Raw genomic sequence first — 26,734 nt, 5'->3', positions numbered from 1 at the left:
AAAAATAATATTACGAGAATAAAGTTGTATATTTGAGAATAACAAAAATAAATTTGCCAGATAAAATGTTGCGTGATTACTTGAAAAGTCTTAAATTACGAGTATAAATGTACAAGAATGGCATTTCTGGGAATAACTAATTATGCATTTGCTTGTGGGTACAACAGTACAACAGCACACTCAGAATATACAAAATACAAAAGACATTGAAACAGGATTTTCTTTTATTTATTTCACTCATACAAAATAAAAAGAATGTTAAAAACTTTACAATGCAGCTTCCACTTCCTATCTGGAAATATTTCAAGTCCGCTTTCAGTTCATACATTAAAAAGAATCTTAAAATGGGGAGCGGGGATGGAATGGGGGGTGGGGTTCAAAAGCACAACAGAAGAAAAGGAGAAAGAAAAAATGAGGGCAGAACGTAACGACTTTAAAAGCAAACGGCGCGGCTTCTGCGAGGGCCGAGCGGCTTTGCTTTGGTTTAAAAGCCGTTTAAAAGGAGAGACAAAGACAGAGGTGGATTTATCGCCATCACCTACGGAAAGGAATACGGCATGGCAAAGGAAAAAAGCTAGAGAGCAACACAAACCACGCCTATCCTGTCTGATAATCTCAACTCAACTTCTTAAAAAGATTCTCCTCTAGAATGAAATAAAAGCTGTATTTAAAAGGAACAAAAAGCCAATATACAACCAGTTAGTTTCCTTCCTGCCTCCTGATGAAGAGTCTTTTTCTCCACTAAACTAAAATGGGAGGAGGCAGTAATATAGGTGTAGAAGTTGGCTAAGAGTCATAGTCCTCGTCGTCATAGTCCTCGCTTTTGGGCGGTGCAGAGGGCGGCGGGGGCGAAGCAGCGCTCACCATGGAGGCGTGGGGGGCAAAGGCCACGGGGCTGCGGGGCTGGCCGGCCGCCATGCTGGCCGTGTGCATGTGCTGGGTGTTGGCGCTGTTAGGGTGGGGGCAGACACAGTCAACGTAGTTCAGTGCTTTTCAAACTGAGGGGCTACGACCGCTTGTGGTACACGTGCGCCATCTGGTGGTACCTCGTGGTGGGGTCATTTTGACATTGTACACTTTGTAGTGTACCCATGTAGATATGCTAAGTGGTTGTATACTTAATAGCTAAAAGTTAATGGAAAGTGTTTGCCCCTTCCTGACTTCTTAACGTTGCATGTTTGTCACATTTAAATGTTTCATATCATCAAACAAATGTAAATATTAACCAATGACAACACAACTCAACACTTAACTTGCAATGAGTCTCATCCAGCTCTGTGGAGGAATTGTTGGAGGCTTTTCCAGCATGATGCCTTTTGAAGGTCATGCCACAGCATGCCAGACCATCACACCATCGCCAACTCTCAGATGAGTTGTGGCTGCCCTCTTTGGGTCATTTTGGTTGGCCAGCCACTCCTGGGAAGGTTCACTGTGGCCCTCACTGGAGTCCCAAAGCTTTAGAAATTCTTTTATAACCTTTTCCACACTGATAAATTTCAATTAAGTTTTAAAGAGGAGGGGGGGGGGGTCACCTTTTCACACAGGGCCATGTAGCTTTGCATTTTTGTCTCATAACTGCATTTTGTTCTGAGTTGTGTCTACATTTGTTTGATGACCTGACCAAGAAAAAAAAAAAGAGGAACATTTTGTACACCCAATGTAGGTCCATATTAAGGGTGTGGAAAATAATTGATATTAATCAATACATCAATGCGCATGCGCGCGAAGTGATTGCATCAACTCGTTCACCGGGTACAAATGCAATTGAGGGGTGAAATCTAGATGAATCGCGATGCATTTGTGGGCATCGGTAAAATCCAATGCAACCGCCATTTCATTAATGTTCAACTTCACCCCATATGCTGTTCCCCAGGCGCAATGAATGCACCAATGGACGGAATATGGACGGAAGTTGTGAGGCACATACAACTACTAGTAAAACAGCATGGACGTTCGCAAACAAGCAGCAGCGAGGAAGTTTCTATCTTTAACCCACCGCAACGTTTAAATGGTATGTTTGGAAACACTACGGATTCTCAAAGAACGGCGGAAAACTCGACAAAAGTCCGTCATTTGCAAAGAATGCCGTGTTAAGAAGCCGTACAACGGCAGCACGACAAACATGCAGACCCCCTTAAAAAGTGGACACCACAACAACACGGACAAGTCTACTGCCGCCTCCCCGTCTAGTTCCTCGTCAGACATCGGGGAAAAACCAAGCAAATTAGGTCAGAACAAGTGGATCTTACTCTGCTTTCCAAACTGTCCAGGAGCTATTTGTCCATCCCTGCAACAAGTGCCCCCCAAGATGGCAAAAAGAATGATGAAGAAGTGGTGCATAGTAAAAAAGACAAACAGCACTTTAGTTGAATTTACTGCCAAGTGCCTAGAAGGAATAAAGCCAAATCCTTTTTGTAGGACCATATTGAATTCCATTTTTTTCCCTTTGCTTATTTGCATCATATCACAAGAAATTGTACCATATCATATCGTATTGCAATCATTTTAAGTAAATGATTGTTGCATCGTATCGCATCGTGAAAAGGGTGAATCGTATCACCAGAAAATTCCATGTATCGTTAAAGTATCATATTGCTGGCAGTGCATCGAGATGTGTACCGAATCATCCTCAGTGCTGAGATTCACACCCCTAGTCCATATATGCTGCTGCGAAAAGGTATTTGCACACTCCCCAATTTCTTCCATTTGTTTGTCACAATGTTTCAGATTTAACAGACTTAAATTATACAAAAAGAGCATCATGAAATTATGATTTTCCTTGTTTCAATTAAGTCACATTGAAAGGGTTTACAAGCATGTGAAGCACCTTCTTAAAGGGCCAGTTCAGGTTTTTTGACATGAAGTTGCAGGACATGCCCATCTACGGTGATCAGACAATCAATTATTTCAATCAGCTTGATGATTGGAGACATTTAGGTGTGACAAACGTGTAAAAAAAAAAATGGCAGAAAGCAGGGCCAAATTAGGGTCTGACCAGTATTACTTTTAGTCCCACTTTGGACACAAGTTGTACTAGTTATGTGTTGGGGGAGACCATACCTGTGGAACCTGGATGCAGCCTGCAGGTTTGTGCTTGATTGAGAGCCGTCCTCTTCGTCTCCGTCTCCGTCTGTCTCGCTGTCCTCAGAGTCCTCCTTAAGAATGAAAAATGTTTATAGAGATTTGAAGAGATGGCGCGGTGACCTCCCACAACACACCTCCTGCTCAGACTCGGTGCCGGACATCTTCTTGTCCTTGCCTTTAGAGCCTGGCCCGCCGTTTTTGTGCCCAGACGCCGCCTTTCGACCGCTGAGGAAGAAAAATTGCCAGGTTGGAAACACAAACGGATGGATTAACGCAATTTAGTCGTCACTACCGGCGTGGAACTTTCTCGCCAGCTGCCTCGGCATGATTGTCGTCCCCTTCGCCCTGCATGTCGGGCACGGTTGCCACCAGGTCTTTCAGGAAATCAAACTGCTGCTCGAGTTCGATGCACTGCTTCCTATCGACAGAGAAGACATGGTGTTCTTCAGTCCTGCAAACGTGACTTCAAGAAGCAAATGGGCTTACAAGTGAGACGTCGTCATCGTCTTTGCGTTCTTGGACTGGGTGACATGACAAGCCTTTGTCAGCAGCGACTCCAGGAAAAGCTCCAGTGCTCTTGCTAATGGCACCGTAAAGGAACTTTGATATGATCCAACACGGCTTTCAAGTGCAACTTCAGCATAACGATATCCAAACACTGCATTATTGGCATTACTCAGGCGGAGCTTCATTCACCGTCAACATTAGCAAAAAAGAAAGCGAAGCCCTTCGACAAAAAGGATACAAATGATAACGGGTACCGCTGCAGCCACTTTGCCGATTTCTTCGTCCGTCTGCATAATCTTCTTAATTCTTGCCTGAAGAGGAAACATCGGGGCGTTACGGCAGCATTCGTGTTAGCTCGCCGTGCTAAAAACAATGCTAATCACCTATTTTGCATTGTTATTCCCCTTTGTTTTTGCACGGTGTGAATGTAACAAAATCAAACGTGAAATGATACAATTAACACCCTCAATTAGCCCCGATGAATGAGGAATATCGCCAACAACCTACATTGACAACAACAGTTAGCATAAAAACATATTAGCCGCTGTTAGCTCTCCGGGACGCCGGCTCGGCAAAGTTCAGCACTCACCGGGGGGAACCTGGCGTTGTATTTCTTCTTTTTACTCGGCATAGTTAAGCAGCCCAGGCGGTCAACAGAAAATAGAATAAAATATCAACGCCTGGTAATTAAAACTTAAGCATACGGTGGGGAAAATCTCCTGCCGAGCTAGACAAGCGCCAGGCTAGCTAGCGAGCTAGCTGGTTAGTTAGCGGCTGACACACTCGCCACTCAGCTGCGATGTTTCCTTTCCTGCAGGGTCCTAACGACCGACCTCCTTGCTCACAGTGGGACGCTCTATTATGTATTATTTCCTGTTTTGATTTAGTTTCAAGCTGACGTCATAAATGTTAGACTTGCTCGTGTAGTACAATGAAGGGCCGAATACAACACTAATACTTTATACAAGAACAATAGTGTACAAAATCTAGAAATAGGCATTGACGTGCAGTCTTGAGAGGAAAGTAAGGAGCCTCACCTGTCATGATCAGAATAAAAAAAACGAATAATTACAACGTAAAATACTTATTATAAATGTATTTCCTGTTTGATACCAATTGTTTTTTCATATCCTCATATATTAACTTTTATATATATATATATATATATATATATATATATATATATATATGAAGAGCGACAGCACAACTAACAGCTCCTCAACACAACATACGTATACTCCTCGGACGCATAACACATTAGTGCCATCTATAGGGGCACTAATGTGTAATAACATGGCAAATACACCACGGAACAACCCTTGCCTCTTGAGTAAAATTTTGCGTTTTTTTCCTAATCCGTGTTTTCCAAAATGTAATCTACCGAGCGAGTCTTTCAAATGTTTCTTTCAGGTCTGAGGATTGAGAATGATGGGCAAAATTCCCCCACAAAGTGCACTTCCCCTTTTAAACTGCACTAAATGTGCTTTCTTGTGTGGAGTTGCATCATCACATGTAAAAGGCATATAAATAAGTCTCTGGTGGCACGAGTTCATTACTTATGATGGCTAATTATGATATTATTATTATTGTGCCTGTTGTGAGTTTATTTAAAGCTGCGATAAAGCCAAAGAAATATGCTCGATATTCTTAAATATTTTTGGAACTAATAAGCTATAGTCAACCACAAAACAGCACACATCACAAACATCACAGCAATCGCGCTGAAAGATTCTAACCCTTCGGTTTAAAGTCTTCAACTTGTTCGGTATTTTCTATTTTTATATTCACTGGACATGTTCTTCCTTTTAATGTCCATGGTTTTCTTTTTTGCATTCATTCCGTGTTTTTTTCCTGTATCATTGCTGGCATCCAATATGATTTGCAGATGTTTTCCATTTTCAGCGAGCCGTGCATCATTATTTGATATATAATGCTCAATAATAATGCTCAATAATAATTTTAATTTGTATTTGGCAACAAACACTTTTCTGTCAAACTTGACAACTACATTTAGCAAGGAAAAAGAAGTTTCTTTTTTATTTTAAAAAATGTTTTTTTTACTTAATATGATATAAATGTATACAAGTATTTGTATAATATGAATAAAAATAAAAACAAATATAAGATAATTATATTTTAGAAGTTAATAACATTCAAATATATCAACAAAACATTTAAAATATTAAAATAAGTAAAAAATATTGCAAAAATAATAAATTAATGGTAATAAAACAAATAAAGCAACAATATTACAAATAATAATCTGTTTTTTTTAATAACATAAGTTTATTTTAAAAATGAAATAAATAAAATAACATTAAAATACATACACAAATAACATTGAATCAATGACATAAAATCAAATAAGTGACATGTATTATTTCCAGGATTTTGTGGGCCACAAAAAATCATTTGAGGGGCCGAATCCGGCCCCTTGGCCTTGAGTTTGACACCTGTGTTGTCTACACTTGTCTTTTAGTTTTCTACTTCGTCTTTTTTGCCCGTCGTCTATTTCATGTTGTTATGAAGACTCACAAAAGCCAGCAGAGGGCGCCCTCGACTCACACAACAACAAAGTCAACACTGGGGCGACTAAACACAAAAGACGTGACTTCATTTACATGAACGCGCACTGAAAAAGAATTTACTACCTAAATTGTCGTAAAACCAACTTTAAACGAACATGTAAACACCATAATTCAATCGTGTTGGTCTTTTTAAAAGTTGGATTATCATACCTGGATGTTAAACTAGTTCTGCATATACATAATATGTGCGGCGAGTGGAGTCGGCGGTCTGCGCACGCGCCAGTCTCCAAGGCGGGAGATAATCCGGGAGCAGAACCAAATTGAATTCACAGCAGAGGCAGACTCGTTATGTCATCGACTGCAGAGTAGACACATTTCTTAAGTGAGAAGTAAACCGACCTGTTGCTTCGACAACTTTTTTTCCTAGTAAATTTATGACTTTATTCGTGGAAATTTACGAATGTATTCTCATAATATTCTGAATTTTTTCCCCATTAAATTTATGACTTTATTCTTGGAAATGTACAACTTTGTTCACGCAATATTACAAGTTTTTTCCCCAGTAAATTTATGACTTTTATCGTGGTAATTTACGACTTTATTCTCATAATATTACAACTTTTTTCTTGGAAATGTACGACTTTATTCTTGGAAATTTACAACTTTGTTCTCGCAATATTACAACTTTTTTTTTCCAGTAAATTTATGACTTTATTCTCAGAAATTTACAACTTTATTCTTGGAATATTCCGATTTTTTTCCCAGTAAATGAATGACTTTATTCTTGGAAATTTACGACTTTATTGTCAAAATATTCTGATTTTTTTCCCCCCAGTAAATTTATGACTTTATTCTTGGAAATGTACAACTTTGTTCATGCAATATTAATAATTTTTTCCCAGTAAATTTTTGACTTTATTCCCGTAAATTTACAACTTTATTCTCGGAATATTCAGATTTTTTTCCCCAGTCAATTTATGACTTTATTCTAGGAAATTTACAACTTTTTTCGCGCAATATTACAAGTTTTTTTTCCAGTAAATGTATAACTTTTTTGTGCTACTTTACAACTTTATTCTTGGAAATGTACAACTTTGTTCTAGCAATATTACAGCTTTTTTTCCAGTAAATTTATGACTTTATTCTTGGAAATGTACGACTTTGTTCGCGCAATATTACAAACTTTAATACTTTCTTATAATATTACAACTTTTTTCTTGGAACCCGGGCCGCTGCGGTGAAAGCACAGAATCCTAGCCACTAGACCACCAGGGCTGCAAAAAAAGAAGTCACACCACTGTACTTGTTGGGACAGCCAAGCTAGCAGCTAGCCTAGCATGGAATGCTAATGAGGCTCGCCGAAACTCAAGATGCAAATTTTCCTGGTGATGAAGGTTGGAACAAAGCACATGTTAGCATTAGTGCTGACATTTTCTGCGCCATTAGGCGTTTGTCAGGTGATTAAACATCCATTTGCCCCGCCCTCCCTGTTATCTGGGGCGTGAGAGTAACGAGGAGCCTCTAACGACGTGACATGGCGGCCTCATGATCATCAATCAGCCAATAGGCTGGTGACTCCTCCCATCAGCTTGTCGTGGCCAATCAGAGAGCTCATCCGTCTCACTAATTAACCTCGCTCCTACTTCCTCATTTGTGTCCTTAATTTCCTTGGCTTGCATCAAGATGAATGGATGTCTCTCCTCCTTCTCCTCCTCCTCCTCCTCCTCTTGTCATCATCCCCATCCCTCCACAAGGAGAAGGAGGCTCTGCTGGAGTTTCTCATCATGGGTCATCACAAATGATTCCATTTATTTTCATTTTGTTAGAATGTGTCCACACACACACACTTGCTCCACTTCATGAGTGTGTGAGGTCAAAGCGTGTGGAGGAGGAGGAGGAGGAGGAATAAGAAAGTTGACCTCCATTAGCCTATGCCTTTGATGGATGGCGGCGGCCTAAAAACATCAAGAAAAGAATCTGCAGCTCTCCGTTCACGGCACACAAACACGCACTCGCAGACTTGGAAGTCACTCTCAATCTCCTGTGCTAACTTGCTAGCATTAGCACAGTCATTTCAAACGCTCAAAGCGCCATCATAACCAGGAGCCTGACCTGCTATTCAACCTATACCACATGTTGACCTTGCGTTGCCATGACAACCAGGATTACACTTACAGTTTGACTTTGTTCCCTGTTGCGCATGTGTTATCAAGAATGTGCAGACCATGTGCATCCATCTCTTTCTCGCTGACCTTCCTCAGGTTGGCTATCTTGTCTCACCTCCTCTTACCTGTTGACCTTCCTGTTTCCTCCACCCTCGAGGAAGCATCCGCCGTGCATCATGGAGGAGAATGACGGGAGGATGACTGCCAGCCAGCTTACCTCCTGATCAGCATACGCCGTCTCAGCACCTTGACCAGGAAAATGAACAGATACCGGAGAATGAGTCGTTCAAAACCTGTCCTATTTTCAAGATGATTTCCCAGAATTCACCTTTGTGAGGAAAAAGCGGTAGAAAAAAGAATGAATGAATGAATGAGGATTTCCCAGAATTCCCGGCGGCGCGTCTTTCACGGGCACCCATAGTTTCACTAACTCATGAGTGCTCGTCAAAGATTCGAGTTCTATTGGCTCAAGAGTGCTCGACATAGACTCGAGTATCGCAGAGTATCAGGGTTGCTCAAAGGTGTTTGAGAGGACTCGAGTTTTAGCGACTCATGGGCGCACAACAGAGACTCAAATCTCATTAACTCACGGACGCTCAATAAAGACGTATCACTGACTCATGGGTTCTTATGGGTCCTCGGCAAAGACTCCAGTTTCACTGTCACATGGGTACTTGATAAAAACTCAAGTTTCACTGAGTCATGGGTGCTCGGTGAAGACTCTAGTGTCACTGACTCACAGGTGCTAAAAAAAACCCTCAAGTTTCACTGATCACCGGGACTCAAAAAAGACTCACGGGTGCTCAAGGTTCATGAATCCTCAACAAAGAATTGAGTTTTGCTGACTCACTGGCAAACATTGATGACTTCAGTGTCACTGACTCGCGGGTACTTGACAAAGACTCGGGATTCACGGATGTCAACAAAAACTCACAGGTGCTCGACAAAGAGTATCAAGGTTGCTCAAAGGTGTTTGAGAGGACTCGGGTTTTAGCGACTCAGGGTGCTTGACAGACTCAAGTTTCACTGTCTCACAGGTGCTTGATGAAAACTAGAATTTCATGGGCTCATGGGTCCTTCATGAAGACTTGGGTTTCACTGAGTCATGGATTTGTGTCACTGAATCACTGGTACTCAACAAAGACTGGAGTTTAACGGTTGCTTGACAAAGACTCGAGTTTCACTGACTTGGGTGCTCAAAAAGACTCAATTTCACCGACTCACGGTTACTCAAAGAAGAATAGTTTTTAACTGACTCATGGGTGCTAAACAAAGATTAGAGTTTCCCATTATTCATGAGTCCTCAACAAAGATTTGAGTTTCACTGACTCACAGGTAATCATCGAAGACTCGAGTTTCAGTGACTCACATGTGCCGACAAAGACTCAAGTTTCCCTTTCTCCCAGGTCTTCCTCCAAGACTGGAGTTTCACTGAATCACAGGTACTTAAAAGACTTAAAAGTGCAACTGTAAAAACTCAGGTTTAATGGGTGCTAGTCTACAGTAATCTTCACAGTATCTTCACATCACTGACTGACTTCTACGAAATTGTGTCAGTAAAAGGAATCAGGTTCCACTAATGAATCACTAATGAATACCATGTGACCTGTTAGCTAACAAGTATGAGGCCTGCTCGCCTCTTAGCATGCAACTTAATAACAGAAAGCTTATGAGATTTTAACCTCTTTGCTGTTAGCCTGTTAGCATGGGGCCTGTTAGCCTGATTGCCTCTTAGCATGTGGACTAATAATAGAAAGCCTATGAGATTGTAACCTCTTAGCTGTTAGCCCGCTAGCCTCTTAGCATGTGGCCTAATAGCAGAATGTCTGAGATTGTAACCTCTTAGCTGTTATCCTGCTAGCCATGTAGCATGTGGACAATAACAAAATGCCTATGAGATTGTCATCTCTTTGCTGTTAGCCTGCTAGCATGAGGCCTGTAAGCCTGCTAGCATCTTAGCATGTGGCCTTATAATGTCAGAATGTCTGACATTGTAACCCCTTAGCTGTTATCCTGCTAGCATGGGGGCTGCTATCTGCTATAGTATAGCAGCTATAGCAGATATAGCTATAGCTAGCTGCTATAGTATAGCTGCTATAGTATTTATATAGTATCATAGTATCTAATTAGCCATCTATTAAAGTGGCTCTATATATTCTTATTAATGACATATATATAGTATGTATACGGAGTTACACACATGAAGGTACTAAATTGTCCGAGGCTGTCATGCTCTCAGTTGTTGATGAAAAGAAAGTCAACTTTTGACATAATTTTATTGTCCAATGAGAGAGGAAGCAGGAAGTTGAGGATCTGGACTTCCTGTTCACCTTCCATTATCTTTATTTCATCTTCGTTAAAAATCACCATGTGTGCTATGTACACTTAATTATACAAATACTTTACTCTGTGCTTTTATTCTGTAAATCCTTGAGAGGATGTTGATTTATTAGCAAAATAATAAACAATGCGAATTAGCTTTTTTACACACACACACACACACACACACACACATACACGCAGGGTTGAGAAGCAGGCAAAGTCATGATATCATTTATGGCTCAATAGTTTTCATCACATTCCTTGTTCTTCCGGATGAAAGTAAACGTTCCATGTATGAGACGTTGTCCTCATGTCCTTCCCACAATGCTTTGCTGCGCTCCAGTCAGTCCACCTCACAAGCACTCCTAAACAATTCTGAACCGGATTCAAAGCAGTCCTGAATCAGTTTCATGATGGGCTATGTTGTCGTGGTTATGTTGTGTTTGTGTGGAGGCCTCCCATTGGCAGGCAGACAGGTGGGGGGGCTGAAATGCATGCTTTTATTTTGGAGGGCAGCGCTGATCCTGTTTTTTTCAGCTTAATTTACTGCTAGCTTGTTGTAGTTAGCACAGAGGCTAGCTCCAGGTAGCGTAGGTGAGGCTCGGAACTTTGCGCAGCCACTGGTAGAAATGGCGGCGATGGAGGCGGTGCCAGCGCACGTTGCCCTCCACAATCTCCAGTGCTCGCGGCAGGGCAGGCCCCGCCCCCACACCACTGGACTGGATGAAGTGGTTGAGCTGCGGAGACAAAACGGCCATCAACGAGGGTGATTTGGTGTGACGCGTGTGGTCGTGGTTACCTCGTCCAGCTCCTCCTCCGTGGTCAGGAACTCGGTCACGCCGCTGATCAGCTTGGAGTTCATGAACAACGCCTCGCCGTACCTGAGTGACCAGAGGCCGTTAGTGACACACACACGCACACACACAAGATGACAGCTCACCGTGCATTGAGGACGTCCCACTTGTCCCTGAAAAAGCTCCAGGCTAGGCGGCGTCCTTGAGGGTTCCTGCCCACGTGGATGATGACGTCGATGGCGTCCTGCTCGGCCACCAGTTCAGAGGTCAGAGACAGGTTCAGCAACCTGCCACACACACACACATGCACAAGGCGTCCCACTGCCTGTTTACAGCTCACGTGCACATGCACACCTGTTGAGGAGGAAGGCGTTGTCGGAGCACGTGAGCGCCTCCAGCAGGATTTTCTTCTCAGAGACGGCCTTTGAGGAGTGGAACTTCATCCAGATGAACTCCCACACGTCCTCATCCATCAGGCTGACCCCCGTGCAGTACACCACGTCACGGATGTTGGGGGGGATCCTGCACGTGCACACACTTTAATGTAGTAACACTGTGTGTGTGTGTGTGCGTGGCGGCGTGTGTACCTGTTCTTGTTGCTGGAGATCCAGTCAGAGATATAAGCCACGGCCTGGCGGTGGCATTGTTTGTTTCCAAAGCTACAAGCTAGCATGATGAGCTCCCGCTGTAGCTCCCTGTGCACACAAACACCGTCAGTGTGTATGTGTGTGAGGCAGTGCACGTGCGTGTGAGCGTTACTCTGTATGGTAGGATGGCAGCAGGACGTCGCCCTCGCCGTTCGCCACGTTGCTCGGCCAGCCCATGTGATGGTAGCGAGACGCCACCAGCTTCAGCACATAGTCCTTCACACACACACACACACACACACACACACATCAGATGATTGAAGGATGGATTGACAGGTTACAGGAGGGAGGGGCAAGGGGCAAGTGCAGGTTTACACTAAACAGGCTGTAGTCGTCGGTGCGGTCCAGCAGTTTGTCCAGCTGGTAGAGTGCCCGGCTGGCGGCGTGCCACGGCAGGAAGGAAGTCTCCTCGGGCAGGTAGCCAATCAGCTGCAGAGGAATTCCCTGGGGGAGGTACCCCGCCCTGCAGGAGGGAGGAGGGGTGGGGGAGACACCAAACATGCTAACTCACGTCACTAATTCACAGGTGCTCGACAAAGACTCAAGTTTCACTGTCTCACAGGTGCTCGCTGTGGACCAGAGTTTCACTGATTCACGGGTACGGTACTCGACAAAGACTCGAATTTCACACACTCATGGGAGCTCCATGAAGACCCACGTTTCAATGACTCATGGATGCTCAATGAAGACGTGAGTTGGACTGACTCACACGCACTCGACAAAGACTTGAGTATAGCTGAGTATTCGGGTTGCTCAAAGGTGATTGAGAGGACTCGAGGTTCAATGACTCACAAGTGCTCGACAAAGACCCAAGTTTCCCATTACTCATGGGTTCTTGATGAAGATTCAAGTTTTACTGACTCACGGGTACTTGACAAATACTTGAGTCTCCCATGACTCATGGGTCCTTGATGAAGACTCGAGTGTCACTGACTCACAGGCGCTGGATGAAGACTCGAGTTTTAGTCACTCATGGGAGCTCCATCAAGACTCAAGTTTCACTGACTCACAGGTGCTGGATGAAGACTCAAGTTTTATTCACTCATGGGAGCTCCATCAAGACTCATGTTTCACTAACTCACGGCTGCTCGACAAAGACTTGGGTATCGCTGAGTATTCGGGTTGCTCAAAAGTGATTGAGAGGACTCGAGGTTCAATTACTCATGAGTGCTCGACAAAGACTCAAGTTTCACTGTCTCACAGGTGCTAGTTTCCCATTACTCAGGGTCCTTGACAAAGACTCGCATCTCAATGACTCAAGTTTCACAGACTTACGGTACTCGACACTAGTTGACAAAGACTCGATTTTCCGATTACTCATGGATCCTCGACCAATACTCAAGTTTCACTGCCTCAAGATGGACAATGACTGGAGTTTGAGCTACTTACGGGTGCTCCATGAAGACTCAGGATTCAATGACTCACAGATGCTCAGTGAACTCACGAGTCCTCGAGGAAGACTCCTGGCAGCTGCTATGTATGAGGAGGAGTTAGCTAAGGAAGTTGGCATCACTCCTCCAGAGTGGGCATATTTGCATGAGATTGCTATGATATGCTGTGATGTATTTCTTGTTCTGGTGACATTATGTGTGTGTGTTCTTGGTGTTTTTTTGTCCTCACTGCAAGCTGCAAGTGTGCGCGTGTTCGTGCGTGTGTGTAAATGCCAGCAGAGTGATTTGGCCTCTTTGCATTGATTAACATTTCGTTACCTGCCAGTAGCCCCGCCCACACCTCATGAATATGAATGAGCCAGACATGGTACTTTGAAAGCTAGCCGGCCTGTCAATCAAAAGGATCTCATCATATTTCCATAATCTCCCTCATCCGATCCCCCCCTCGCCTTCATCATCATTCCCATCATGCACCTGGTCTGACACGTATTAGCATAATCCACTCGCCAGGTGGGAGAGATAAAGCGCCGCCACGGCAACCGCATCCAAGCGCTAACAAGTTTACAGCCCGGAGCAGCTAATTGGCGCCGTGTTCCATCCTAGAACGGGTTTCTCGGAAAGGTCAGAGTTGTGCTCACCTGGCCAGGTTGAAGGCGTCGTCGATGAGTCCCGCCCGGTTGCCCACGGAGATGAGCTGACAGAGACAAGAGGAGGCGTGGTCACCCATCGGAAGCCAATCGGAGGCCGAGGAAGCCTACCTGAGGTCTGGTGTGAAGCTGCTGGATCAGCAACTTCCAGTTCTGGAGGTCGTAGTTGACCCGGAAGTAGCCTGTTTGGTTGATGTTGCCTAGCAACCAGGACTTGTCGTCCATCTCCACCAGCCAATGACGTTCTAGAAGAACAACATCGCCTGGTCAATCCGTCAGTGAAAGGCTGAGTGACCAATGAAACGTCCTTCTGACGCCATGTGGATGTACCGGTCTTGTTGTGGATCCAGATGAGCGTCTCTGAACAGACCCAGGACTCGTTTCCCACGGCAACTGTCAGCGGGACCTGCCACTGTAAACTAATGAGACAGCTGTGTGTCATCGTCATCATCATTATTCATTTTCTAACGCTTATCCTCACGAGGGTCACGGGGGTGCTAGAGCCTATCCCAGCTGTCTTGGGGCGAGAGGCGGGGTACACCCTGGACTGGTGGCCAGCCAATCACAGGGCACATATAAACAATAAGGGTGTGGAGAATAATCGATATTCATTGATACATTGATGCGCATGCGCGCGATGCGAGTGCATCGGCTCATTCACTGGGTATGGATGCAATTGACGGGTGAAATCTAGATTCATCGCAATGCGTTTGTGGGTATCGCTAAAATCCGATGCAACCACCGTTTTATTAATATTTATTTAATATATTTATTATTAACTTCACCCCATATGCTGTTCCCAAGGCGCAATGAATGCACCATCATTATTTGGCGTTTTGTATTGAATACGGATGGAAGCCATGAGGCACATACAACTACTAGCAAAACAGCATGGACATTAGTTTCTATATATAGCCCCCCCAAGGTTTAAATGGTATGTTTGGAAACACTACGGATTCTCAAAGAACGGCGGAAAGCTCGACAAAACGTCTGTCATTTGCAAAAAATGCAGCCTTAAGAAGCCGTACAACGGCAGCACTACAAACATGCAGACCCCCCTAAAAAGGGGACACCACAACACGGACAAGTCTACCTCCCCACTACTGTATTAGCCTACCTTCTAGTGCATTCATATTAGCAGTATGTTTTGCAGACAGGAATATAAACAAAAATTGATTGCACTGTGGAAAGTGTCACTTTAACTTTGTTGTTGCTGTACTTTTTACAGTAGGAATTATTGTTTAATTGTTTTACTCCACCGCTGAACCACTGCTATTGTAATTGCATAGCTGATGTGAAAGTGTTTTTGAAAAGTGGTTGCTGTTTTAAGATGGTATCGCATCATGAAGAGGGTGAATCATATCGCATCGCATCACCAGAAAATTCCATGTATCGTATCGCTGGCAGTGCATCGAGATGTGTAGTGCTGAGATACACACCCCTAATAGACAAACAACCATTCTTCCTGCGAACCAGCCAACCACAGGGCACATATAGACAAACAACCATTCCCACCCACATTCATACCTACGGACAATTTGGAGTCCGAGCTGTGAGGCCTGCGTGCTAACCACTTGCCTGCCGTGCAGCCAGTGATCATTATTTTTTAAATAATTTCATCATTATTCTTAGTCTTATTTTCTTGTAATTATATTTCTTGATAATAATTATTATGATTTATTATTAGCACAATTTTAATGATTACACAATTTTACACAATCATTATTAGTATTATTTTTGTGAATCTCTTTATTATTGTTTGCATAATTCTTTTTGTATCTATACATTATATCTATTAGGGGTGCGAATCTCAGCACTGAGGACGATTCGATACACATCTCGATGCACTGCCAGCGATACGATACTTTAACAATACATGGAATTTTCTGGCGATGCGATGCGATACGATGCAATATGATGAGATACGATTCACCCTCTTCACAATACGATGCGATAATCATTTAGTTCAAATCAATGCAATCCAATAAGATCTGGTGCAATTTCTTGCGATATGATGCAATTCAACATGATGCATAAGTAAAGGAAAAAAATGGAATTCAGTATGGTCCTACAAAAAGGATTTGGCTTTATTCCTTCTAGGCACTTGGCAGTAAATTCAACTAAAGTGCTGTTTGTCTTTTTTTTTTACTATGCACCACTTCTTGATCATTCTTTTTGCCAACTTAAAACAGAACAACTTTTCAAAAACAACTTTCCTCCCACTTTCCCATCGGCTACGCAATTACAATAGTAGCGGTTCAGTGGTGAAGTAAAACAATTCAACAATAATTACTGCTGTAAAAAATACAGTACACGGGACACTTGTTGTAGGGACGGACAAATAGCTCCTGGACAATTTGGAAAGCATCGGAAGAACCACTGACCTGATTTGCTTGGTTCTTCCCCAGTGTCCGACGGCGGTAGACCTGTCCGTGTTTTGTCGAGCTTTTCGCCATTCATTGAGAATCCGTAGTGTTTCCAAACATACCATTTAAACGTTGCGGGGGGTTAAATATAGAAACTTCCTTGCTGCTGCTTGCCTCATGGCTTCCATCCGTATTCAATACAAAACGCCAAATAATGATGGTGCATTCATGGCGCCTGGGGAACAGCATATGGGGTGAAGTTGAACATTAATAAAACACCGCTTGCACCGGATTTTACAGATACCCACAAACGCATCGCAATGAATCTAGATTTCACTCGTCAATTGCATCCATAACCAGTGAATGAGCCAATGCACTCGCATCGCGAACATGCACATCGATGTATCGATTATTTTCCACACCCTTTGTATCTATTGTTATTATTATAATTTTCAATAATTTTATTATTGGTTAAAACTATTATTATTGTTATCTTAATTATCCCAATATTTTTTTAACATTCTAACCCTTATTTTAAATGATTAAATAAATTATCGTGAATTATTAGACATTCGTGCCAATTCATCATATTTTTATGACTTGGCATTATGATGATTATGAGACCATCATGTCAAGGTGCTTTCGTCCTGAAAGGAGACATCCTGGAGTGTGCGCTGTCAGCTGTCAATCATGTTGATATAAATATCTTGGGATGAAATAGGTGGTTGCCAGGCAGTCGTATCGATCACCACTAAAACACGATTGTCTTACAACGATCACACACGGCATGCTGGCTCATATAGAGGGAGGACGGGTACAGTATAAGCTATAGATGGGGGGAGGGGATGTGCGTGTGTGTGTGTGTGGGGGGGTTCAGGTTGCCTGCTGGCCACTAGCATCACGGTGCGTCTTTATTTACCTCGTTTGCATGTGAATCTACTTGACTTCCTCTCAGCTGCGTGTCGGCCGCCTCATCAATAATTCAGCAGGCCGTGCGCCTCTTTAGCATTTAAGCTCATTAAATGCAACACTTCTCTGTTTTACCTGTTTGGACTTTCCTTGTTGCCTGCTGCACGCTGTGCTCTGCAGAGCCGACACAAGAGTGAGGAAAAGGCAAGCGTGGCTCGGCTAGCGCTACCCGAGTGCAAGTCGACAGCGTGTAACACGCGTGAACGCTGCTTGGGAAAGCGGTGCATATTCCACCGGTGAAGCTGTCAACAACAAGTGTCGGCGTCGCCCCGAGGGACGCATAAAAGGAGGAGGAAGTGTGCAATGTTTAAAAAAGAAGAGAAAGTTGGTGGCAGGTTGGAAGAAAGAGCGAGGAAGCAAAGCAGATGTAAAAGAGAGCCAAGAAAAGCGGCGTAGGCGTGAATAAAACATGTGACAATCAAATATAAATGATGTCATCGCCTGCCTGCCTGCCAGCAAGCGGCCATCTGACAGGATACCTGTGGTTGCCCCTCCCTTCCTGTCCGTACAGGAAGTGCTCCTGGCTGACGGTGATGTAATGAGTGGACAGCTGCTCTGATTGGTTCTTGCTGATAGTCAGGACAGGGTAGCCCATCTGCAGAGTCCACCTGTCCATCACAGCACCAATGTCGATGTCCCGCCCCTCTGACTGCATGGCCTGCACACAGCATGAATCGATAATCAACGACATTAACAGCTAACAAGCAAGCAAAGTGAGTGAGAGACGACAATGCAGTCACGTTGCCACAGTAACAAGCAGTCCATCCTCTGAAGAAGCCTGGCCTTCATTAGGACTACTTCCTTAAATAATTCAATCGCTCTGCTTTGCCGTGCCGGGGAGAAACCCTGGGGGGGGGGGGGGGGATTGTGGCAGCGAGAACATGGAGGTGGTACCTGAGACAGTTTCTTCCAAAGGTCATCTCGTGCTGCGTTGCCGTACATATGACTGAGAAGATAATCCTGCAATCACACAATGAAGACGTTGGATTCTGTTTGTCTTCTGTTCTACTGGACATGGAAGCACTGCATACAGATCAGATCATGTACAGTATACTGTATATCACAGATATACATACGATTTGTCTGTGTATATTCACTTTTTCCACAATATTTTTATATATTTTCATTAAAAATACAATTTGTAATTGTTTTTTTAATAATTATGCCATTTATTTTGTATTTAATAACCAATTATCAATGAAATTCCATCAGACCGCCCACTGTGATGCCACTTCCTGTCCACCGGAAAGGACGCTCCAGGCAAACTGTCTCAACCCTTTTTCAACTGACATCATCGCCCTGAAGTGCGGATGAATTGAATCAAAGACGAGCGAAAAGGCTCAGCGCGGTTGCCGAGCAACAGTGCCACACCACGCAAGAAAAGCAACATTCTGCTAGCCAGGAAAATCGAGAGAAAATACAATTGAGGTGTGGGATGACTCACAAGGAGCCGAGTGTGAGGGAATTGCAATATCACAGCATCGTGAAGAAGCTAGCGCTGGAACACAAAGCGCAAATAAGAGTTTACAACCACAGAATGACAGCTGAAATAGAAATGGATAACAAAGAGATTGATGGGGGTCGGATTACACCAAGTCTCTGTCTTCATCCTACATGTTGAACACAGCAAACATGTTAACTCTAAAATGATAATTTCACTCATTTGGTGCTGTTTTTATGGCTTAAAACTGCACTAAACATGATATCTTCTATTGTGCAGTTACATCATCACCCCTTTTTGCCTCCCGTGCAAAAAAACATAAAAGACATATGAATACGTCTTTGGGATCGGGCGTTCGGGTTGAAAAGACATACAAATATGTCTTTGGTCAAGAATGATGATATGTTGAGGAAAAAAATATGTCATTCTACTGCCATGGATTTGAAGTAAATTCGGTCACTGCTTTTTTGTTTAACTTTGACCCCGGCCAGTCTATAGCTAAGTTGCAATCTTGTGAAATCTCTTTTAGAACTACCGTATTTTCTGGACTATAAGTCGCTCGGGAGTATAAGTTGCACAAGGCCAAAAATGCATAATTAGGTAGAAAAAAACATACATAAGTTGCACTGGAGTATAAGTCGCATTTTTTGCGGGTAATTTATTTTACAAACTACTTGACCAAAACAGACATTACGTCCTCTTGGAAGGCAAGTTCTAACAATAAAAGAATAGAGAACAGGTTAAATAGATGTAAGATATGCTAACACAATGGTTATTCAGCTACACAAAAAATAAACATGAACACAAAAGGTGTCTTGTGTTTATGTAACATGAACACTTTTTTCATTTATAAGTCGCTCTGGAGTATAAGTCGCAGGAACAGCTAACCTATGAAAAAAAGTTAATCCGGAAAATACGGTACTTACTATGGTGTCATTTTACAAATAACACTAAACTCAGAACAAACTTTTTCCCATAATGTATTGCATCTGAGCAATGTATTGATTCAGGAACTGCAATGACATCGGCCTCCCTCTTTGGCGCTCTCTGGTGAACAAAGGCAGCATTGCAGTGCCATCCATTCATTTTTTATGCTGAATGTTTACTGAAATGCCTTGCTCATACGTGATGCATTATATTTCTTCGTGGGTACTTAAATAGTGTTGGGTTGCTGTGTCACGAGTTTAGTGTTCTATTGACTGTTATATTGAGTCATTTCCGATGGGTTGATCGACTCCTGTCAAAGACCTGCCTGGTCCTCACCAACTCGTACAAATCATTTTTTTCCTCTGAATTTAGAGGATGCGGCTTACACTCGGTGAGACTTATTTAATTTACAGGTGTATGTAGTAATGTTACGAGAATAAAGAGATAATATTATGGAAATAAAGTCATAATTGCAAGTTAAAATAGTTGGAATTTAAAAACAGCTGTCATTTTACAAGTGAAATATTATTAGTATTTAAGGGGAATAAAGTCGCAAATTTGCATAATATTAAGAGGAAAAATAATCTGTAAATATCTTGGCATAAATACGTACATAAGTTGCTTTTCAAAATGGTTACCAACAGCTTACCAAAGCAATGCCACGCCCGCTAGTGGCTCTCATGAAGACTGCAGACGTGTCCTCATGAGGCACGCTAAATGTAACCGTGTATTATTTTTGTCTTCTGTCTGACGTTTGGGAGACCTTACCGCTAATCGTCAGAGCGCCATGCTGGCATGAATAATGCAGCGTGCTAGCGCCGCTGCTCGTGTCACTTTCCCAAGACAAAGTCATGCTCTGTTTCCCAAATCCTAAACATTGTCTTTGCTGAGAGGTCGTCCCCAAATTGACAACGGCTTTCACTCCCTCTCGTCACATCATGACTGCTGCTTCTAGATCTTTCTCTGCATCACTTCACACGACATGCAAACACGTCTCCTTACGTTAAGTCCTTTCCGGAACAGTCTCTGTCCCATGACATTGGCCAGCATTCGAATCAGCGCCGCTCCCTGTGGGCCGCACAAACATCAACACGTTCAAGTAATTGAGACGGCCATGAAAATGACAAGTTTGACACAAACAAAATGAAGGTAGTCACTCAGAGGGCAATGTAACAGCCCCACCACATGTCAGTGAAACTCCAGTCTTTGTGAAGCACCCCGTGAGACACTGACTCGAGTCTTTGTTGTGTACCTGTGAGTCAGTAAAACTCAAGTCTAATTTGAGTACCCATGAGTCACTGACTCGAGTCTATGTTGAGTACCTGTGAGTCAGTAAAACTCGAGTCTAATTTGAGTACCCATGAGTCAGTGTAAGTCAAGTATTCATCAAGTTCCAGAGAGTCAGTGAAACTACAGTCTTCATTGAGTACCTGTGAGTCATTGACTCGAGTCTATGTTGAGTACCAGTGAGTCAGTAAAACTCGAGTCTAATTTGAGTACCCATGAGTCAGTGTAAGTCGAGTATTCATCAAGTCCCAGTGAGTCTATACAAAATATAGAAATTAGAAGAATAAATAAAGAATAAATAGAAGAATTAGAAGAATAAATAATAAATAACAAAGGGTCTACATTGTAGAGGACGATTGGTTGCCTTGATTACATGGTTACATCTTGTTGAGGGAGATGATACCCACAGGTTAGTCTTCATCGACCACCTGTGAGTTAGTAAAACTCGCGGCTGAATGAGTGAACCCTTTGTTTTATCAAGACCGTGATTCAGTTTGGACAGTCAGGGGTCACAAGGTACCCACAAGGTATGCCGGGTAACCTCCTGTTAGGGAAGTATGCACATGGGCTTCATACCCGAGTAGCCAGTGTGGTAAAGTTACATTGTGTGTCCTATGTGTGTTACTTGTTGTGTTATTTTTGGTTGAAACATGAGAACACCTCCTCAAGGTAGCTGACGCTTGCCTATGACTACTTTCTGTACAAGACCAAGACAAGTAGAAATGTTTTTCCCATTTACGTAGATGACAAATCCACTGAATACCTACTTTCTTGTACGCGATCCAGTCGAAGACGCGGTCGATGTCTGTGGCCTGCTGGACCTCCTGTGAGATGGGGTGGGAGGAACTGAGGCCATCCAGGAGCATGACTTCATGGAGAACGTCGGTCAGAAAGCGTTGCTTCTCCTGCAAACGCAAAAACCTCTTTTTAGCGAGTGTTAGCATTAGCCACCCTCCAAACTGCTCTCTTGTCTGCATGGCCGAAGAGCTCCAACCAGCGCTGCCTCACTGGGCTACATCCTGGACCGTGTGGCCGTGGCTAATTGGTGGTGACAGTGTTGACAGTAGAGATTCCACTTTTAATGAAAGTCCCTCTGATCAATGTTGCTGCTTTTAATTAGCAGCAACAGCTGGGATCAGTCTAATTCCAGGATTAAAGTGCTTTAGTCCATGTAGTTTTTCATTCATTCATTCATTTTCTCCCGCTTTTCCTCACGAGGGGTGTGGGGAGATGCTGGAGCCTATCCCAGCTGTCTTCAGGCGAGAGGCGGGGTACACCCTGGACTGGTCGCCAGCCAATCACAGGGCACATATAGACAAACAACCATTCACACTCACATTCATACCTTGGGACAATTTGGAGTCGCCAATTAACCTAGCATGTTTTTGGAATGTGGCAGGAAACCAGAGTACCCGGAAAAAAACCCACGCATGCACGGGGAGAACATGCAAACTCCACACAGAGATGGCCCAGGGTGGAATTGAACCCCGGTCTCCTAGCTGTGAGGTCTGCGCGCTAACCACTAGACAGCCATGCCGCCCCATGTAGTTTTTCAATTATTACAAATTATTTAAATTATTAATTTATATTTTAATCAACCTAGACACTTTTTTAATAAATGGATTAATGTTGATTAATGTAAAACAGAATTTCAATCTCAGCATGTGGGTGGGGGTGGGGAGGTTGCAGAAACAGCTGAAACTGTGAAAGTTGAAAAGCAGCAAATAACGGAAATGATCAGCAGGCAGGCGGCCACTTTATCATTGTTCTACTTGTCTTTGTGTGTCAACACAATATACACTGAGTGGAATTTAAAAAGGGCAAAAACTCTATTCTTGTGCGTGCATGTGTGTGAAGGTGAAATAGTTTCTCTCACTCACGGCATAGGAAAAAAACATTAACTGTGTTTTAATTGAAGCTTGTGGTGCGTGACAAAGTGCTCCACTTGAGTATCCTTTTTTAATATTCTTTATTCACATCAAACTTTTATTGTAGTGATGGGAAATTACACTCCGTTTACCGACTCCACTTCCTATGACTCACTCACTGAGGTGAATCAGTTATTCGAATTCACCCATCACAGAGCGCCACAGAATCAGTCAAACTTGAGTCTTCCTTGAGTACCTGTGAGTCACTGTGAGTCTTTCATAAGCACTCGTGAGTCAGTGAAACCAGAGTCTTTGTCAATCACCCAAGAGTCAATTAAACTCAAAGACACTCGAGTCTTCATTAAGAATCCAACCCGAGTCTGGGATAAGCGCCCGTGAGTCAGTGGAACTCCAGTCTTCCTCAAATATCAGTAAGTCAGTAAAACAAGTCTTCCTGGAGAAATTAAAGTCTTTGTAAAGTACATGAGTCAGTGAAGCTATAGTCCTCATCAAGCAAGGGTGAATCAGTGAAACTCCAGTCTTCATCAATTAACTGTGCCAGTGAAGCCTGAGCCTTGGATAAGCGTCCGTTGAGTCAGTGAAAGTAGAGTCTTTGTCAAGCATCGGTGAGTTAGTGAAACTCGAGTCTTCCTAAAGTATCCGTGAATTAGAAAAATTCTAGTCTTTGCAAAGCAGGTCAGTCAGTGAAACCAGTCTTCATCAAGGAACGGTGAATCAGTGATGCTCGAGTCTTCGCCAGCACCTGTGAGTCAGTGAAACTTGAGTCTTCATCAAGCATTTGTGAGCCAGTTAAACTCGAGTCTTGGTTGAGTACTCATGAGTCGAAAGTCTAAACGAGAGTCCTTGTCAAGCACCCGTGAGTCAGTGAGTGAAACTTGCTGGCTGAGTGTTTGTGTCATTTGTTTTGTCTGTGATGCATTTGGGGCAGTAAGAGAAAGGAGGGAAACTATTGCATTGTGATACATACTGTAGGTACATTTTCAATATAATGTAGGTACATTATCAATACATACTGTAGGTACATTAGTAATACATACTGTGGGTATACTATCAATACACACTGTAGGTACATTATCAATACCTACTGCAGGTACATTATCAATACATACTGTTGGTATATTGTCAATACTACATATTGTAGGAATATTATAAATACATACTGTAGGTACATTATAAATACATACTGTAGGTACATTATCAATACCTACTCTAAGTATATTATCAATACATACTGTAGGTACATTATCAATACCTACTGTAGGTACATTATCAATACATACTGTAGGTATGATATGTTCATAATATACCTACAGTATGTCTTGATAATCAAGACATACTGTAGGTATATTATCAATACTACAAATTGGGGGTATATTATCGATACATATTGTAAGTATATTATCCATACATACTGTAGGTATATTATCAATACTATATATTGTGGGTATATTAACGATACATATTGTAGGTATATTATCAATAAATACTGTAGGTATATTATCAATACATATAGTAGGTATATGATCAATACATAATGTAGGCATATGATCAATACCTACTGTAGGTATATTATCAATACATACTGTAGGTAGTATATTATCAATACATACTGTAGGTAGTGTATTATCAAGACATACTGTAGGTATACTATCAATACATATTGTGGGTATACTATCAATACCTACTGTGGGTATATTATCAATATCTACTGTAGGTATATTATCACTACATACTGTAGGTACATTATCAATACATACTCTAGGTATATTATCAATACATATTGTAGGTATATTATCAATCCATATGTAGGTACATTATTAATCCATACTGTAGGTATATTATCAATACATACTGTAGGTATATTATCAATTCCTACTGTACGTATATTATCAATACCTACTGTAGGTACATTATCAATACCTACTCTAGGTATATTATCAATACCTACTCTAGGTATATTATCAATACCTCCTGTAGGTTTATTATCAATACATACTATTGGTATATTAGTAATACATATGCTATAGAATAGTACTAGTCTGGAGTGGTGGGTGTACCTAATGAAGTGGCTTGAGGAGGCGTGCTTACCATGTTCCACTTGGGGTAGAGGAAGTCGGTGCCGACGTACTCGAAGAAGTGGGCGAAGCCTTCCTTTAGCCACACGTCCTCCCACCACATGGGGGTCACCAGGTCACCAAACCACTGGTACACACACATGTGGAACACGTTACAACCAGGAAGTGATGACAGAGTCCCTGCTCCTCTGCTACGGATATTTCCGTGACCTTCTATTTTTGGTTGACCTTAGCGTAGCCAGTACAAGGTCGTAGGTCCTCACTAGTGTGTCTTTGACCGTTGCCTAACTAACTAAGAATGCCGCAAACAACTAGTTGGTCTCTGACAAGTATAAACTGACTGTTACTGCCAATCACAACAAGGATGCCATCTTGGTGAAGATTTCGGCTTTGCACAAGTTGGGAGGCCAGAATGGACAATAGGGTGGTCCGGTCTATTGGAATGTGGCTGCCCGAACTAACCCAAACAATATTCTTAATCTGGATTTCAGCGTCCCCACCACGGCTAACCAAGGTTGTGTTGTGAAAACAACTTCTCCCAAAACTGCAGCGGGACACTCTGACCCTCGTTTATTTCTTCACGGACACCTGTTGTTTCTCTTCTCTTGGCCCACCACAGACTTCTCCATGGCAACTGCTATATATCGCAATAACACCCTGCGAACTGAGCTCCATGTTGGGCGGGGGAAGCGTTGCAGGCACCCCCCCCCCCCCCATGGCCCGGGCCGGCCGCTGCTCGTATCGGCTATTTTCCCTGGCGCTGGTCTTGTGTCTATGTGTGTGAACAATGTTTTTACTTGTATGCCAATTTGTATGCCGGGGTTTTTTAACAGTCCCACACTGTACTCCTTCATTTAAGTCTAGTCTAGTTTGGAATTGTTGTTTTTTTCCCCTCCCCTCTCCTAGTGTCTTCCCCCCCTTCATCGCCCAATCATCCCATCCCGTCACCCCTTGTCTCACTGCATAGTATGTTGTATATGTATGGACGGATGATTGCACTATTTCGCTCGTACTTCTGTATAAGTGACAAGAATAAAGGGCTACATCATCATCATCACTTCCTCATCTGAGCTCATTAATATTCATGAGCACGGTGTGCTGCCAGCTTATAATGAGGGTGCCTGCAAACAGAGTGGGTGTGCACATGCACTTAAAGACCCACCTCCAGCTGATTGCAGCAACAGCAAGATGATTATTTTTAACGATGCGGCTTGCCACTTGGCATTTAAACACTTTGAGTTACTTTTGGCCGGCCGACCAATCACAGCCGTACGTGGAGGAAACGTTTCTATTTCGGGACACCAGATGATTTCTCGTGGATGAAAGATGCCACTGACGCACGGAAGCGGTGGCTAAGCCGAGCCGCTTCCGCTTTGCACTCCCGAGCTGCATGGTCAGCACACCCGGTGGCTAACGTCCACTTTCACTTTGTCACAAACTGATAACATCTGGGAAGGAAGTTGGAAGAGAAAAGTGAAGGTAGAAGGTAACCAAGGAGAGAAGTAAGGAAACATGAAGACAAGAAAACACTAAAGACAAAATAAGAAGGACAAAAAAAAGAAAAAATAAAAGAATAGGAAAAGAAATAAAGGGAAATAAAGAAAAAAGAACAATGGGGAAGAAAGAAAAGATGAAGATGAGGAATGAAAAATAAAAGAAAAAGGAGGAAGAATAAAATGGAAGAGAAGAATGGAA

At 42.8% G+C, this 26,734-nt stretch overlaps 2 protein-coding genes across 7 annotated transcripts in view; both read right to left on the bottom strand.

Annotated features, from left to right (window-relative positions):
- Positions 1 to 206: 206 nt before the first annotated feature.
- drap1 (DR1-associated protein 1 (negative cofactor 2 alpha)) lies at positions 207 to 4,692 on the bottom strand. 2 transcript variants are annotated; one of them, XM_078797869.1, is made up of 7 exons: positions 4,629 to 4,692; positions 3,830 to 3,902; positions 3,571 to 3,664; positions 3,377 to 3,502; positions 3,219 to 3,309; positions 3,061 to 3,155; positions 207 to 949 (listed from the first exon to the last, which is right to left on the bottom strand). In XM_078797869.1, exons 2-7 carry the CDS (start codon positions 3,882 to 3,884, stop codon positions 787 to 789), a joined length of 624 nt encoding a protein of 207 aa, XP_078653995.1. In that variant the 5' UTR covers positions 3,885 to 3,902; positions 4,629 to 4,692; the 3' UTR covers positions 207 to 786. The 2 variants fall into 2 exon arrangements, with proteins under 2 accessions (XP_078653995.1, XP_057924892.2); XM_058068909.2 differs by lacking the exon at positions 4,629 to 4,692 and adding an exon at positions 4,181 to 4,431.
- Positions 4,693 to 10,773: 6,081 nt separating this feature from the next.
- LOC131125851 (thyrotropin-releasing hormone-degrading ectoenzyme-like) overlaps positions 10,774 to 26,734 on the bottom strand; it is a 29,311-nt gene continuing 13,350 nt past the window's right edge. For all 5 annotated transcript variants that reach the window (XM_058067779.2, XM_058067774.2, XM_058067775.2 and 2 more), the window contains 15 exons: positions 25,053 to 25,166; positions 21,843 to 21,980; positions 20,791 to 20,856; positions 18,315 to 18,380; positions 17,900 to 18,078; positions 14,416 to 14,504; positions 14,197 to 14,330; positions 14,077 to 14,132; positions 12,363 to 12,510; positions 12,160 to 12,263; positions 11,988 to 12,095; positions 11,755 to 11,922; positions 11,547 to 11,687; positions 11,406 to 11,487; positions 10,774 to 11,343 (listed from right to left, as the gene is read on the bottom strand). In XM_058067779.2, the coding sequence (XP_057923762.2) occupies positions 11,182 to 11,343; positions 11,406 to 11,487; positions 11,547 to 11,687; positions 11,755 to 11,922; positions 11,988 to 12,095; positions 12,160 to 12,263; positions 12,363 to 12,510; positions 14,077 to 14,132; positions 14,197 to 14,330; positions 14,416 to 14,504; positions 17,900 to 18,078; positions 18,315 to 18,380; positions 20,791 to 20,856; positions 21,843 to 21,980; positions 25,053 to 25,166 (1,755 nt within the window). In that variant the 3' untranslated portion in view covers positions 10,774 to 11,181. The remainder of the gene's footprint in view (positions 11,344 to 11,405; positions 11,488 to 11,546; positions 11,688 to 11,754; positions 11,923 to 11,987; positions 12,096 to 12,159; positions 12,264 to 12,362; positions 12,511 to 14,076; positions 14,133 to 14,196; positions 14,331 to 14,415; positions 14,505 to 17,899; positions 18,079 to 18,314; positions 18,381 to 20,790; positions 20,857 to 21,842; positions 21,981 to 25,052; positions 25,167 to 26,734) is intronic.

This window comes from Doryrhamphus excisus, linkage group LG2 (genome assembly GCF_037039965.1).
Source record: "Doryrhamphus excisus strain RoL-2023G ecotype Guam linkage group LG2, RoL_Dexc_Guam_v1.1, whole genome shotgun sequence".
Taxonomy (NCBI): domain Eukaryota; kingdom Metazoa; phylum Chordata; class Actinopteri; order Syngnathiformes; family Syngnathidae; genus Doryrhamphus; species Doryrhamphus excisus.
The sequence above is the reverse complement of the archived record's forward strand: the minus strand, read 5'-3'. Positions and strand labels throughout refer to the sequence as shown.